General features: G+C 54.6%; 2 protein-coding genes across 2 annotated transcripts; both read left to right on the top strand.

Moving 5' to 3' along the window:
• The first annotated feature begins 3,581 nt into the window (after positions 1 to 3,581).
• On the top strand, positions 3,582 to 4,518 carry LOC132072963 (histone H5). The gene has a single exon (XM_059471558.1). The coding sequence runs from the start codon at positions 3,744 to 3,746 to the stop codon at positions 4,365 to 4,367; it is 624 nt and encodes a 207-aa protein (XP_059327541.1). The 5' UTR covers positions 3,582 to 3,743; the 3' UTR covers positions 4,368 to 4,518.
• A 2,095-nt stretch (positions 4,519 to 6,613) lies between these two features.
• Positions 6,614 to 11,268, top strand: GCAT (glycine C-acetyltransferase). The gene is made up of 9 exons (XM_059471557.1): positions 6,614 to 6,827; positions 6,915 to 7,045; positions 7,633 to 7,734; positions 8,253 to 8,399; positions 8,685 to 8,839; positions 9,350 to 9,432; positions 9,811 to 9,982; positions 10,391 to 10,512; positions 10,896 to 11,268. The coding sequence occupies exons 1-9, from the start codon at positions 6,626 to 6,628 to the stop codon at positions 11,045 to 11,047; spliced, it is 1,266 nt and encodes a 421-aa protein (XP_059327540.1). The 5' UTR covers positions 6,614 to 6,625; the 3' UTR covers positions 11,048 to 11,268.
• Positions 11,269 to 13,385: the final 2,117 nt, after the last annotated feature.

The following is a 13,385-nucleotide window of genomic DNA, read 5'->3' as shown; positions in this document are numbered from 1 at the left end:
GCCCGGGGGTGACGGGCATGATGGCTGACAGAGCCCAAAAACATCCCAAAGCAATGGCTGTGCCCCATCCGCTTGCTTGTAGTCGGGCTGTGGCTGTGAGGAACATCCCAGCCTCCAGCACAGGGAAAACCCACAGCTGTGCAGCACCGTGGTGGTATGGGAGCCAGCATCCCAGCTCACATAAGGAGCTTGGCCTTAAAAACAGCCCATAAATCTTTTAAAACAGTAATCAGTCCAGCAGGCAGGGGTGATGCCCCTTTGCCATTTATTTGTGTCCTTCAAGCCCGCTCTGCCCCTAGCAATGGCCAGGCTGAGTGGCTTCATGCTGGGCTGGCCACACTGCATTGCACACCGGGGCCTCAGAGCTGAAACTCTTATGAGCACAGCTGGAACTTCAGCTAGTTTCCCTGTTTTGCTCTTAAAAAAGCACAGAAGTACTTGGATCCGAGTACCACCAAGACCAAGTTCCACTGCTGGGGATTTTGAGTCTCTCTGAAATGGAAACTGGGTAAAATGAAATGTTATCTCTGACATTAATTACCAGAAGCCCTGGTGCTCCCAAAAGCCTATGAACAGCTGTCCTGCCCCTACAAGGCAGGGGCTATTACCCCATGGATCTGTAGCACAGCCACAGTGGACATGGTTTGACCATTTAAGACGAAATCTGCAGCTGGAAATGTGTAAATCCCCATGGGGTCTGGTTGAACTCAGTGCAGGCAGGGAGGAGAAGGTAAACAGGATTACAGAGAGGATTCTTCTGCCAGGCTCTGTCCTCTGGGATTTGTTGGAGATGTGGGATTTCCCAATTTCTGCAGAATAATGCCAGAAAGGGAAGGCTTGGGAGGTTTGGAGTGGTTGGGTAGCAACTCCTGAGGAGAAAAGTGGATGCAGGGGGTAACCCACCCCATCCTGGGCATGGTGGAAGGTTCCTGTGGCCAAAAATACAGGCTTGAACCCAAGATGGCCTTGGTGGCATGGTGTGCCTATGGGAAAACCTCTTCCTTCTGGATGAGTCCCCTGTGCTGCCTGCAGTGGGGTGCCAAAAGCACTGTACCCACTTCCCAGAGGCATCAGGGCTTGCATTGCTTGGCATCTGCCTTCAACCTCCAGGCCTGACATCTTGCCAGGAGCTGGAAAACCCTCTCATCCTCTCAGTCCTGACCAGTCCGTGTTAAAGATGCATTGTGAAAACAGTGCAAAGTTCAAGGGGTGCATTCCAGTATCAGCTGGGGTGCTTGGGGGTTTGCCTTGACCAGGTTACCCCGGTGTGCAAAGCCAGCAGCAGCCTGATGAGCTGTGACTCCCTGTGTGCCTGCCCTCCAGTGAGTTGCCTGGGGGCACGGGATCTTCCCCTTAGTTTGACTGACTGAAAATAGGGATCTAGAGAGTATGAAAGAGCCAGAAGGTCCCTGCACAGGGGAGAGCATGTTTGTTTGCCAGCAGCGGCACCCGCCGGAGGAGGACAAGCAGCCCGGATCAGCAGCAGGAGCTGCCCAGGTGAGCCAGTGAGATTAGACCCCTAAGGTGCCAAAGTTAGGTAAAGCATCTGCCCTGTCCCTCCCCATCCCTGCACTGGATTGATAATTGCTGCCTGTCTTTTAGGGCTGGAGGCTCTGCAGGCAGCCCGTGGTGCTGTGCCAACCCTGGGGCCAGTTCCTAACCCCCCCTAAGCCTCCTGGTGTCCCCTCAGAGCCTGGCGCGGGCGAGCCACGCGCAACAGTTGCAAACTTGGATGCAAATAGAACCAGATGTGCCTTATCTGCGTGCCTGGGTTTGCCTACGTGCAGCAGCCAGCGCCCACGGCTCATTCCCAGATAGGAAAAATGAGAGGTCCCTCGGACGGTCAAAGTGTTGCACAGAGGCCACCAGAGCTCCTGCACTCCATATGGGATGGAAAGCCATTTATTTATTGCATCCTAAACAAAAACAAACCCCAAGGGAGCCAGGAGGGTGGTTATTCCTCTCCACAATTAGGAGCAGTTTGCTCCTAATTAAATCAAAAAGTTTGCAGGTGCTGAGAACCTTTCCCACTCCCCACATGGAATAGAGCCTGTGAAGAAACTCCATCAGGGAGGAAGGCTCAAAGAGATGCACTTGGTCCTTCCATCTGTGGGAAAGCATCAGGGGCCTGAGTGTCTTCTGCCAGGCCAGGTCTTCACATCAAAGATTCCTATTTCTGTTTAAATGTAGTGATGGGACAAGGGAGAATGGCTCTAAACTGAAAGAGGGCAAGTTTAGATTAGATATAGGAAGAAATTCTTTACTGTGAGTGTGATGAGGCACTGCAACAGGTTGCTCATGGAAGTTGTGGACGCCTGGAAGTGTTTAAGGCCAGGTTTGATGGGGCTCTGGGCAACTTGATCTAGTGGAAGGTGTCCTTGCCCATGGCAGGGAAATTGGAACTGGATGATCTTTAAGGTCCCTTCCAACCCAAACAATCCTATGATTCTATTGTTCTATTTCTATTATCTCAATTTCTACTATTTCTATTATTTGAATTTCTGCATTTATATTTGTATTTATATATATATATATATATTGATGTTTTATTGATGCACACTTCTGTGTGTCCCTGGCTGGTGGTTTTCATGGACCTGGACACCCAGGGCACTCAGAGGCTGTTGAGAGGTGCTCACTGTGTATTTTAATGCTAAACTGAAGCACTGGGAGGTTTGGCTCAACTCTGAGCCCAGCATGGCATGTTGGTGGGCACCAGGTGGCTGCACCCGCGTGTTTTTAAAAAATAAGGGGAAAACATCATCTAAATCCTACAGGCAAGATGAAGATAGTGGCTATATTTAATCTCCCAGGAACAGCCGACCGCTCACCCAGCGGGGAAAGGATGTCTGGCTGATTGCCACTATGTCCCTGCTCTGTCCCCACACTAGGAGTTGTGTGTGTCTTCCAAAACAAGGAGACAGCCTGTTATTTGTGACCCCTCACCATCCACATGCAAGGGCTGAGCTGGTGTTTCTAAAGCATGGAGTGGAGAGCAAAGGGGCAGAAGAGGGAGTAGTGGCACTTGGCCATGGGGTATTGCTGCTGAGCTGACTTGTGCCCAGTGCTCCCCGTTTTCTCCTTGGTGCCGTGCCCAGCGTCTTCTCTAGTGTCCCTTCTTGCTCCCTTAATATGTTCCATAGTGTATTTCCTTGTCCCCTGATATTTTTCCAGCACATCCCTTGTGTTGCCCGTAAATGTCCCTGTGTCTGCCCTGTGTCCCTCTGCATCTCTTGATGTTGCTCTGAATATCCCTGACATACCAGTGTCCCCAATGTCCCCCCAGTGTGCTTCTATGTCCCTACACGATGTTCTTCCAAATGCACCTTGTACCTGAGTGCCCCACTAAATGTCCCTTACAAGTCCTCGCTCATATCTGTCTCCCGCTAATCCCACCGTTGTCCCTCCTGGTCCCCACCATGTATTCCCCCAAATACTGTTGTTTACTGCACCGTGTCCCCGCACTGTCCCTGCGGTGGCTCGGGTCAGGGCGTGGCAGGGGACACGCGGGGACACGGGCGGCGCGCGCGGGGCAGTCCTCCCCGCGGTCCGCACCGCGGCTTTAAAGGGAGCCCGCGGCGGGCGCGGCCGCAGAGGCACCGGAGGGGGCACCGACGGGGGCAGAGCGGCACCGGCTCTGCTGCGGCTTCGCGCACCCACCGCTCCCTTCCAGCCTCTCCCCGCCCCGGGGCGGGGGTCCCAGGCCGTGCGGGCGTAGCGGGGCATCGCGGGACGAAGCACTCGCCATGAGCGACAGCCCGATCCCACTGCCACCGGCTCCGGCCACCAAGCCCAAGCGGGCTCGCTCAGCCCGGCGGCCAGCAGCCCACCCTGCGTACTCGGACATGATCAAGGCAGCCATCCGGGCCGACAAGAGCCGCGGCGGCGCGTCCCGGCAGTCCATCCAGAAGTACGTGAAGAGCAACTACAAGGTGGGCCAGAACGCCGACGTCCAGATCAGGCTGGCCATTCGGCGCCTGCTGGCCACCGGAGTCCTCAAGCAGACCAAAGGAGTTGGTGCCTCCGGCTCTTTCCGCCTAGCCAAGCGGAAGAGGTCTCCATCCAGGAAGAGGTCTCCGTCCAGGAAGAGGTCTCCGTCCAGGAAGAGGTCTCCTTCCAAGAAGAGGAAGAAGACAGCCAGGAGATCCACTTCGCCCCACAAGCCAGCTAGGTCCAGGAAAGCCAGGTCCCCGGCCAAGAAGCCCAAGTCTGCCGCCAGGAAGGCCAGGAAGAAGTCAAGGAGCCCAAAGAAAGCCAAGAAGCCAAAGACTGTTAAGGCCAAGTCCCTGAAGACGTCCAAGCCCAAGAAGGCAAGGCGGTCGAAGTCCAGAGCCAAGTCCAGTGCCCGCAAGTCGCCCAAGAAGAAGTGAGAAGTCTAGAGGCGTTTCGGTACTCTCCCCATTGGTTCTGTAAATAGCTGTTGCCTTTCTCCTGCATTTTATAAAGAATTGCTCTATTCATGAATTGAAATAGCTGAAACAAGGCAGTTGATGAATGAAAAAAAACAATTTTAAAGTGTTACTGGTCTGGGTTTTTATTCTGCTATCTCAAAAATTTCTTGTGTGTCTGGTGTCTGTTGGTTTTATTAATGCTGGAGTGCTTGTTGTGCGTTGGGAGTGATGGTGACTCTGTGTGCCTGTTGGGGTTGTGCAGGATTTCAATTCCTGGTCCTGCTGCAGCTCCTGGGGGGTTATGAGTTTGTTGGGGCTGGGCAAAGACATGGGTGTGGAAGCCAGAAAAAATGGCTGCGAAAGCCCTGGCCTTCCCCAGAGGAGGAAAAGGGGTCTCTGTTCCCTCATCCAGTGCTGCAGATCCCCACCATGGGGATGAGGTGAGGAATGTTGGGCTGCTGGGTGTGAGGTCAAGCTGGCACTGGAGATAACCGGGCTGCCTGCCAGCCTGTGGAGCTGCTCAGCACAGCTGGGTGGTGGCAGGGACTTTTGGGGCAGGGATGGGACAGAGGAGATGGAGTGGGGCCAGAGTCTGTCCACATTGGCTTTCCAGGAGTTGAAGGTGTCCATTAAGTGGGAAGTGGGATCACCGTGGGGAGCAAGGACAAACACAGCCATAAGCATCTTTGCTCCCCATGGAGGAGCACCCTGAGGCAGTGGACAGCTCTGCAGTTGGGATGTGGTGGGCAGCCAGGGCAGGGTGAGGCAGAGCTGCTGGGCTCAGCCCTGCTGTGACCCGAGGGCTCTGGCTTTGTGCCCAGTGGGGGCTGGAACGACTCCAGGGCCTGCCTGTCCCCTGCCAGAGCCCCTCCCTGGGCTGGGCTGGTGATCCTGACAGCCAGGGCTGGCAGAGAGCCTGTGGGCTGGCCTCACTGCTCAGCAAGTCTCAGGCAGGGGCTGCCTAATCCCTCTTGGCTAGAGACAGATAAACTTCTCGACCATCAGGATCCCAAACCACCTGGGCCAGGAGCTCCGAAATCCCTGGGGCTCTGGGTGCCCAGGGCCCTTGGACTTGCTGTGCCTAACTGTCATATGCCCAGGGTCTTCACCCTCTCCTGATGGCTCCCAAATCCTTCAGCCTGTTCTTCCTAAATCACTTGGGCAAATGGTGCCTGAGTCCTTTAGCCATTAACAATTCCAAATTCAATACTTCAGGATACTGAAATCGTTGGCCTGGATGCACCTAATCCCTGTGGGCTCTTGCTCCTAAGACCCTTGGATCAAAGGCTACCAGAACACCTAGACTGAAGACCCTGAACACTTTTCAAGAGCCTGGTACCTTAGTCCCCTGGAATGAGTGGTCTGGCCACAGAACTCCCCAGTCAGCTGTAGTAGAGGAAGGACATACCTAATCCAGACAGAACAGAGAAGTTGTGGATGCCCTATCCCTAAAAGTACTCAGGCTGAGTTTTGATAGGGCTCTGACCACCTTGGTGTAGTGAAGGTGTCCCATCCCATGGCACAAGCTTGGAACTACATGATTTTTAAGGTGCCTTCGAACCCAAACCATTCGATCATTCTATGGCCCTTTGTGTCTAAAGCCACTGAGCCTATAGTTTACAAACACTTTTGGCCAGAGGTGCTCAAATCTCTTGGGTCTAGGTATTCTAATTTTCACCTGGTAAATCCTAAACCTCTCTGTCCAATGGATTGTTGGTCGCCTCAATTGGATACGCCCACATACCACAGACCCATGGCTCATTACCCCCAGTGGTAGGAACCCATTAATCACCTATCTGCAAGGATCCAAGTCAGCTGTGCTGAGGACCCCAAATCCCTAGGCAGAGGCACCTAATGCTCCTGGGCTTGTTGATCCTTGAGGTCCGTGATGCCCTGTTGGTATGAAATCCCTCAGACCCTAGTAAGCGACCCCATTACAGTTCCTAAATCTCACGGATGGCGTTCTCCCAAAATCCCTCAGACTCCGGGCTTCACATATCTGGCTCTGCGGTGCCTAAACCCCTTGGGACAGATCCTCTCCTCCAAAGAAGACGCCGAACGCCTCCTAGAGAAGGCGCCCAAGCGCTCCGAGCCGCTGCAGCACGGCCGGCGCTCGCCCCGCCCACGGGGGGCGGTGCCCCGGCGGCCAATGGGCATTGGTCAGTAATTAACCCGTGGGTAATTAGCGGCGGTGGGGCGCGGGGCCCGCCCCCGGGCGTGCGGGGCGGAGCGCCGGGATGTGGCGGACGGTGGCGGTGCGGGCGCTGCGCGGGGCCGGGGCCGGGGCCCCCCGGGCCGCGTCGGGAGCGGCGGCGGCGCAGCTGCGGCGGCGGCTGGAGAGCGAGCTGGAGGAGATCCGCGGCGCCGGCACCTGGAAGAGCGAGCGCGTCATCGCCTCCCGGCAGGGTCCCCACCTCCGCCTGGCGGGCGGCGGCGCCGGTGCGTGCGGGGGGCGCGGAGGGGAGGAGGAGGCTCCCGGTCCTTTCCCTCGGTGCCATGCCCTTGCTTTCTCTTCTGCTCCCGCAGGGATCATCAATTTCTGCGCCAATAACTACCTGGGGCTTTCCAGCCATCCCGAGGTGATCCGTGCCGCTGTGGAAGCCCTGGAGAAGTTCGGCGCCGGGCTCAGCTCCGTCCGCTTTATCTGCGGTACCCAGGTAGCGGGCAGCATCCCTTCCCCTGCCCCGCGGGCCTTTCGCAGGGTGTCCACGTAGACTCCCCTCTCGGCATGCGTGCGCCGCGCTAACTTACACGTGGCCCCGTGAGAAAAGGAGCCTGCCAAAAATCCCCACTAGCCAAGCATCTGGAAATACGCCAATTTAAACCATTACAACACCTGAGAGCAAAGAAACTGAACATCCCTCTGAATTCAGAAAATAAATGTCTTTTTCTCTCTCTTTCGGGTCAAAATTACAATGAACCTGATTTGAAGTGGCTCCATCAGCCCAGTTTATCCCTGCTGGAGCCTTTTTTGAGTGCTGCGTGGTTAAGTGCAAAGAACAAGCAGAGCTTCTCCCTTGTGCATGGGGAGCTTGGAGTCTCCCTGCTGAGCTTTGGCGTCCAAACCCATAATTATACTTTAGGGCTGCATTTGCTGAACACAATTATCTTCTCCCACGCACACACACCTTTTCTGGATAAAACCTGTCTGTGTCCTCCCCTTTCAAGTCAGCATTTAACAGCAGTGGGCAAGCAAGGACTCGTGCTAGCCCAGTGTTGACTCCTGCTCCTCTCTTCTCTTTAGAGCATACACAAGGACCTGGAGGAGAAGATTGCACGTTTCCACCAGCGGGAAGATGCCATTCTCTATGCCAGCTGCTTTGATGCCAATGCTGGTATCTTTGAGGTTCATGAGGCTTCCCTTGTGTTGTGCATGGAGGAGGGAGGTGACAGCAATGTGGCTGCCATGCCTCCAGAGGCTCTGCTGTGAGCTCTGTGCACCAGAAAGGATGGCAGTGGCTGGTGGTGAGGAGCCTGCCTTGGGGCCCTTGCACCAGGGAAGCCATGCAGAGGCATTTAACCACCCTCATCTCTGCTGGCTCCAGCCTGCTTCTGCTCTTGGGGAGGGCTCCCATTTCTGCTGAGATCTGTACTCCCCCTGAAAGTGTAGGTGAGGGGCAGGGGTGATCTCACATGTTAGGAAAGGGGGAGGGAGATTTTGAGCTCAGAAGCCACAAGCAAGAGCCTGGCATAAAGAAATATGGATAAGGTGACTAGGAAGGAAATACAAAGTCTAGCAGTGTCAGGAGAGACGTGGCCACTGGAATCAATCACAGCCTTGTTCTCTGTACTGAGGGAAGCTGGGAGATGTCAGTGAGGTGGCATCCAGAGCAAAGGATGATCCTTTCTGTTTGGCACGGCCAGGCCCTGCTGACCCCAGAGGATGCAGTGCTGTCAGATGAGCTGAACCATGCTTCCATCATCGATGGGATCCGCCTGTGCAAGGCCAACAAGTACCGCTACAAGCACATGGACATGCAGGACCTGGAGGCCAAGCTGAAGGAAGCTCAGGTATGGAGTTCTGCTCTCACCCCAGCACCAGGGCACTTGTTTAGCTGTGCTGCCTGTGCAGCAGCCAGTCCTGGGGGTGAGTTCTGCCCTTTCCCATGCCATAGGCATTTTTTTTGCCAACAGGCATGGATGGGCAAGATGGCAAAGCAGCTGGTTGTGATGCCAGTCCCCTCCATCTCAGTTAGGCACATCCTCTCCGAACAGGAGTGTGAGCATGTCCCTTTGCCAGCCCCTCTCCTCAGGGTGACATCTTCACTCCTGGGGATGCCTTTTTCCCTCCAACAGAAGCATCGGCTGCGGCTGGTGGCCACTGACGGAGCCTTCTCCATGGACGGTGACATCGCGCCGCTGAGGGAGATCTGCCAGCTGGCCCACAAGTACGATGCCCTGGTCTTCATCGATGAATGCCACGCCACGGGGTTCCTGGGACCCAACGGGCGGTGAGTGACTGCCCTGGTTCTTCCTCCTACCCTGACTAGTTCGGAAGCAAGGACCAAGGTGCTGATGGCCAGCATGTTTTTGTGTGGGGACTCCTTGAAGGCTTTGCACCTCACCTTTGGACTGAAAGGAGATCCTTCAGCAGTGATCCACTCCCAAGTGACAGCTGCTTCTCAGTGTGTAACAGATGGTGTGACCATCTCATCTGGGCACCACCTCTCCTGGCAAGTGCTTTGCTTGGATTATTAAACTTCTGTGTGGGAAGTTTGAGCACTTTCCCATCTCTAAGGGATGAAGAACCCATGCTCTTACTTGATGAGGTCCCAGCTTAGGCTTTCTGCAGGAGAGGAAGGTCAACACTTGGGTTGAACTATTCAAGGGGCTGTTCTTCCTTGTCTAGAAGGAGGGATGCCAGAGACCTGGCTGGCAGTGCTTTGTTTTCCTTGAGGTATCCGGCAGCTTCCTTGGTGCGTGCTGGCACAGCTGATAATGTGATGTTTCTTTTCCTACAGGGGTACTGATGAGCTCCTGGGAGTGATGGACAAAGTCACCATCATCAATTCTACCCTGGGAAAAGCTCTTGGAGGAGCTGCAGGTGAGGGCATTTTCCTATCCAGCATCCTGCATGCCCTAAAGAGCTCTACAGCATCAGTCTTACATTTCCTTCCTCTGCCTAGTGATAGAGTAAAAAATGCATGTTATCCTTTTCCACTGGTGGCATACAGCTTGGTTTGTGATGTTGCTGCAGGATTAAGGGAGATCCTGCCATGTGTCCCTTACACTTTCATCTTTTGCATGCATTTGCCTTTGGTGTCAAGGTGGAAGCTCTTGGTCAAAAGCATCAGCTGTGATGTTTACACCTGTTTTGTACCTAAATTCCTGCTATAGATGCCAGGTTGGCTTTATCAAGAAGCCTCACTCTAAACAGGTCACCCTGGGGTGCCTTGTCCATTTCTCTCTCCTCTGTCTGCAGGTGGGTACACAACAGGTCCCAAACCCCTCATCGATCTGCTCCGCCAGCGTTCCCGCCCATACCTCTTCTCCAACAGCCTGCCCCCTGCCGTGGTGGGCTGTGCATCCAAGGCCCTGGACCTGCTCATGGAGAGCAATGCCATTGCACAGTCTATGGCTGCCAAAACCCAACGGTGAGGGGGCCATGTGGGGGTGGGAGCAGGGGCAGCTTTGTTAGGCATGAGCTGTCTGTGATTTATTCACCCCTCCTTTCCCAGTGATAACTGTGAAGACAGTTGGCAAATCAGGGCACAGGGAAAGCTGCAGGATGTGCCTGTCTGTGTCAGGTAGATGTGTCACATCTGGATGCTGTGTGAGCTGGGGCACATTGTCCACTCAAGGCTCTGCAGTCCCATTTTGCTGAGCAGAACACGGTAGGAGGTCACTCCAAGAGGAGAGATCTCTTCCCTGCACAGAAGATGAAGAGTGGAGCAAACCTTACCCAGTTCTCAGTGGGCAGGGCTCCCAGGGGAAAGAAAGGCAGGGGTCTCCAAGGACAGGGTTGTTGAGGATTTTACTCATCCTGTTGTTCCCTTCGCCAGGTTCAGAAGTAAGATGACGGCGGCTGGCTTCACCATCTCAGGGAAAGACCACCCCATCTGTCCAGTCATGCTGGGGGATGCTCGGCTGGCCTCAGTGATGGCAGAGGACATGCTCAACAGAGGTGATCTGGGGAGGGAGCTCAGTATGCAGACACATTCCCTGAGGAAAGGGGCTGTTGGTGGTGGTGCCCTCCTTCAGAGAATGTTCCTGCATGAAATCCAGTACTCCTCTGCCTTCCAGCTGCATACGTCCTCATGGTCTCCCCCAGATGTTGCTGGCTGCACTTTCTTTCTCTGTTAGGGAGGGGATTTACATTAATGCTCTATGCTGGACTTCATCCCCATTGCTGGCCCTTAACCTCATTTCCGTGCTTGGGAGCAGATGGCACTTGAAAGCCTTGACGGCTGGCAGTGGTCATTGGGAGGGGAGCCTTTCTGTCACCCCGTGCACCTCAGCCTGCCTCCATCCCAGCCAGCTCTGACTCTGCCTGCGCTTCCTCCCCAGGCATTTACGTGATTGGCTTCAGCTACCCCGTGGTGCCCAAGGGCAAGGCGCGCATCCGGGTGCAGATCTCGGCCGTGCACAGCGACGAGGACATCGACCGCTGCGTGGAGGCCTTCACCCAGGTGGGACGGAAGCACGGAGCGCTGCCCTGAGGGGCTAGAACCAGGAAACACCTCTTCAGCACCATCCCTGCCCACAACCAAGTGCCTCTGATGGGGAAAAAGGCCGGAGCAGCACACTGCCAAAAGCAGGACCGTTCTTCAAGAAGGCATCACAGCCTGCACCATGAGTCAGCCAGCTGCTATTGCAGTGTGCTGGCAGTAGCACTGGCAACCAGCACGTGAAAGTGTCATTAAAGGTGTCCTGCAGTGCAGCAGATATTTGTCTGCCTCGTATTTCCTCCTCCAGGAGCTGCACCCCATCCCCATTGTCTCACTCTGTGACCAGACTCTCTGCTATGCCTTCCCTGAAGCCTCAGTCCCGATGCTGAAGCGCTGCAGTTCCTGCTGTCTCCTGCTGATGGAAATAACAGCATTGCTGATGTTGCCTGCTTCTTCTGTGCTGTCCTGTGGGTCCAGCAGCATCACCGTGGCAGATCTGACTGCTGCAGTTCCCCACTGAGGCAGGCAGGGGTGTTTCCCAAGCCCTTTGCAACCTGTGCAACCAACAGCTGGTTAGGGGAAGAGGACATGGGCCCACCAAAGCTCCAGTGCTCCTTTCTCTCCTTCTCACTCTTAGGTGTTAAATATGAGGCTTGCTTGGTCCCCAGCTACAAGGCTTTGCCAGTTGCTTCAGTGGTCCCAAACCTGTCCTGGAAAAGACATTCTTGCCCCAGAGAGGCCATCAGGCAGTGGGCAAGCTGAGGTGGCAGAGGCCACAGCAGCATGGGGAGAGGATCTTCATCTGACTAAGGCCAGGGGCACAGCAGGTGACAGAAAGCTTTAATTTTCCTCCAGGCAGGAATCTCTGGAATTGTTCCTCCAAGCTGTGCTGTAGTATTTCAGCTATTCAAAAAGACACAAGTGGCACCTGGGCATCTCTTAGGATTACTTTGTTTGCATCGGTTTTGTTCCAGATCAGAAACTGTGTCCTGCCAGCTGTCCATGTGCGGAATGAGTAGCTGCAGCCAGGGACAGATTCTAGCTGAAAAGGAGTGTGCTGTGCCTGAGTGCTGGAGCACTGGGTTGTATCAGCAAAGATCTGCTCTCAAGTCCTTATGTGTCACTGGGTTGTCAGGGAGCAAACCACAGGGCAATAATGTCTGACCTGAGCCAGAGTGACTGCAGAAGAATACAGGTGTTAATCCAGGATTGTAGGGCTTTACAAGGATGCAAAGGACAGGGGAGAAGTGTGTCTTGTGGGTTCAACAGGAGTACAACCAAACCCTTTTAGAACAGCTGGTAGTGTGACTGTGTGCTGATTTTGTTTAATTTTCCATCCCCCAGGCCCTGAGCTCAGCCTGCTGATAAACTATGGTATGGAGTTCCCTTTCTGTGGCACCAGGCCCTCACAGTGCTGCAAACCCTTTTCAACAGGCAGTATTTTGGCATGGGGAAGGCAGGGAGATTGCTTTCAGGCCTCTCATGCAACCTGGAAGAGATGAAAGTTCAGCCAGATGGGCTCAAGGAGGTTTGAGACCCTAAAATGAATCACTGCTGGTTTGAGCCCAATGCATGTGCACCCCTTGCTCCCCCTACCTGCACAGCTCCATTGCACGCCTGAACCGCCCTCCCTCACATTTCTCTCCTGCTGCTCCCCAGCCCTGTTCTCCCTCTCTCCCCTGGCCCTCTGCAGGCATCCCTGCTGATGCCTCTGCTCCACTCAGGGCAGACAACCCAAGCAGTTTAACCCTGCTCCAGCTTTCAAGTCCTCCTCATTGGCAGAGCAGCCCTACAGATGTGTCTCTGCTCATCTGCAGGCTGGAGCAGCAGGAGCAGCCTCCCTCCTGTGATGCTCATTGTTTTTGCATGCATGTGTGGGCTCGCCCTTCTGCTCCTTTTCTTGCCAGAGGCACTGACCTCCCTCTCCCCTCTGTATCTCCTGGGTGCCTCAGCAGCCAGCTCCCTGCTCTCTGCCTGCCTCAAGGCCAAGCTCAGCAGTAGGCTGGGGAGCTGTCTGGGGAACAGACTGTGTAGTGCTGGAATCCCAGGAAGGCAGGAGGGTCAGATGATGGCACTCTGGTAATGAATAATGCCATACTCATTGACTTGGAGGCATCATGTTAATGTTGAATTGAGGCATATCCTCCTGCTCTTTATTGCTTCAAGGCCTTCCAGCCTAGGTCTGATCTACAGCTTTTAGCTCAGAAAGCGGAGGATTGTTTTGCTGAGTGGAATGTAGAGGCAGGTGTCACTTTTTGAGGATGCAGGACCCACCCTGGGCTCCCTGACCTACCCCATATCCTGTATGCTGCTCAGGCAGTCCTCAGTCTGGAGCTGTCACCCTCTGCACTGTGGGATAGGTGGGAGATCCACATATTTCACCCATTTT

This window comes from Ammospiza nelsoni, chromosome 5 (genome assembly GCF_027579445.1).
Source record: "Ammospiza nelsoni isolate bAmmNel1 chromosome 5, bAmmNel1.pri, whole genome shotgun sequence".
NCBI classification, from domain to species: domain Eukaryota; kingdom Metazoa; phylum Chordata; class Aves; order Passeriformes; family Passerellidae; genus Ammospiza; species Ammospiza nelsoni.
The sequence above is the reverse complement of the archived record's forward strand: the minus strand, read 5'-3'. Positions and strand labels throughout refer to the sequence as shown.